Below are 2,489 nucleotides of genomic sequence, written 5' to 3'. Positions count from 1 at the left end.
AATTGCCGAAAATTAAAATGTAAGAATATAGCAAACTTGCATAATTGAATAAAATGAAATCCTTAGATATAAAAAGTAGCAAAAGATATAGTGCTCTAAATCGAAATGCTAGTAAAAGATAACATAATGTTCAAGTATAGATCTTAGTAGTTTTAAACCTTTTTTGAACAACTTGGATCAAAATGTAGCATAATATTTGATAATGTGACATTGAAAACTTATTTATTATAGACCTGAGTGCTTTTGAATCTTTTTTGAACAACTTGTATCAAAATGTAGCATAATATTCGATAATATGACATGAAAACTTATTTATAAGTAAGATGCTTGCCAAATAAGCAGCAATGGAAAATAGGGAGTAGTTTGAAATTTCCCTCTCTCCTCTCTCCCTAGTTAAATAAGTTAATTGATAATGAGGTGACAGGGATCAGCTTTAGTAATTTTATAAACATTATAACACTTGAATCTTTACATTTATACAGATGAACAATGAATGGAGATATTAACTTCGATTCAATGACCTGCCTATCTGGGTAGATGGGCATGTAAATATAATTAGGTACAGTACGCCATTATTGTTACTTCAAATCAGATGAAACTCTTCAATTCATACTACAAATATTAGTCTAAGCGCCCATATATTGTCATTGGGTGTTGCTTCATATCTGTTCCACGAGGTAGGGTTTTCTGTGGGTATATTGTTTCATAATCTCTTGTGGGTGTATAGATCAATAACAACAATGTCTGTGGGAGATACTCTGAGCAAACGTCCAGATGCAATCATAGCAAAGGGCGATGCCGCCCTTAACATGGGTCTTGATCTTCTAGAGACATGTGGAATTCCCAGAGGTGTTCTGATGCCTCTGCAAAGCCATGTTGAAGGAGGAGGTGGGATTGAAGAAACGAGAGAAGTCTGGTTGAAGCAGAAGAGCTCAGTGAAGCATTTCTTCAAGCGGGCAAACAGTTATGTTTCCTACGGACCAGAGATCTCATGCAAGCTGGAGAAGAACAAGATGAAGGAAATCAAGGGAGTGAAGGCGAGAAGGAAGTACATGCCCATCATGATCCCCATCAAGGAGATTGTTGTGGATGAAGATGAGGAGGAAGGAGGAGGAAAAAATGAGAGTAAAAGAACCCGTGTTAAGAAGATCCACTTCAAGGCCTATGCCAATCTGGAGGAGGCTTTTCCCGCGGAGTTTTTCAATACTCTGTCTTAGAGATACCATTGATGTCCTTATTGTCTTCAATGTTATGGCCATTTGGGTCTTCTTGATTTTTCTTAGTATGTTTTAGTGCTTGAGGAGCCTTGTTGGCTTGCTCAGGTTTTTTGTCCTAATAAATGCAAGGGGTTTGCTTTCTGTGATCAAGATCCGTTACTTGGTGTCTGTTAAAAGATTCAAGTCGTGGTTTATATGAATGTGTTTTGATTCAAGCCTTCAAATGCTGTTTTGGGTATTTTGGAAAAAGTATGTTTATGATCTGTAACTTAATGTTAGGTGTGATGTCTATGCATTCACAATAGTTTTCTTTGGAGATATTCGTGCTTGTGCTTAGATTTTGGGTTTTGATCGATGGTAATATGTTACAGAGAGAGCATTAGATCTTGTTGTATTTGGCTATGCTTCATGTTATTCCATTTGATCTATAAGATTACTATAGCTAGTAATGTAGAAGATGGTGGCAAGATTTAGAAGTCATTATGCTTAAAATCTTATCTTATTTTGGGGTCACTTTTAAACATCATACATTAAAGAGAAAATAAGTCTAGGAAAATAAGTCGACTTTGACTATTTAGCACTTTTAGCTAAAAAATTAAACCTTAGTGTAATGTATTAGGGGACCCCTTATTTTGAAAATCTGATATTTGGAATTGTCCTCTTCTAAATCCTACATAATATTAACAAATGTAAGTGAAAATATTCATCACGTTGCACTCCCCCTTTTGACTATTCAATGTATGTACATTTGTTCTCATTGTAATTGCATTTTTCGATATTAGGAATATTTGTTAATAATGTGAAAATGTTAACAATGCTGTAGTCCTCCTTCCTCAATGTCTAAGCACTTTTATTATTGTGTTGTGACAATAAATTGGTTGATGGTAATTTTTTTAATAAATAGTATAAAGATTAAGATATTTGTGCGAGAAATAGGTGAATATTTATATGTAGCTTAGTCATAATTGATATTTTAAAAAGTTCTGATTTTTTAGTCAAATTTGTAGATAAGATATTTTATAGTGAAATAGTAATTTAGTTTACTTTTGTTAGCATAAAAATGACTAATGAAGTTTTATATTAAAATTAGAAAGTCATATGTTACCTTTTCAGCTTGCAATTAAAAGTTAGAAAGTGCTCTATATGTTGCCCTTTCAACTTACAATTAAAAGTTGACAAGTATTGGAAAAATTTAGATAACTTGTCAATCTAGAAATCTGTTCATCTTTATTGGTATCTTAAATTTTTTTGATTTTGGATCAAATTTGTAGG

General features: G+C 33.1%; 1 protein-coding gene across 1 annotated transcript; it reads left to right on the top strand.

Annotated features, from left to right (window-relative positions):
* Positions 1 to 555: 555 nt before the first annotated feature.
* Positions 556 to 1,441, top strand: LOC149556268 (uncharacterized). The gene has a single exon (XM_089785835.1). The coding sequence runs from the start codon at positions 741 to 743 to the stop codon at positions 1,215 to 1,217; it is 477 nt and encodes a 158-aa protein (XP_089641961.1). The 5' UTR covers positions 556 to 740; the 3' UTR covers positions 1,218 to 1,441.
* Positions 1,442 to 2,489: the final 1,048 nt, after the last annotated feature.

The sequence above is a fragment of the Cupressus sempervirens genome, chromosome 5, assembly GCF_028749045.1.
Source record: "Cupressus sempervirens isolate cs-2001-9-10 chromosome 5, ASM2874904v1, whole genome shotgun sequence".
Taxonomy (NCBI): Eukaryota; Viridiplantae; Streptophyta; class Pinopsida; order Cupressales; family Cupressaceae; genus Cupressus; species Cupressus sempervirens.
This window is presented reverse-complemented; position numbering and strand designations above follow the sequence as displayed.

Bases quoted from the DNA above. Each gene is read 5' to 3' on its own strand.
- LOC149556268 (XM_089785835.1), top strand. From the start codon at position 741: ATGTCTGTGGGAGATACTCTGAGCAAACGTCCAGATGCAATCATAGCA.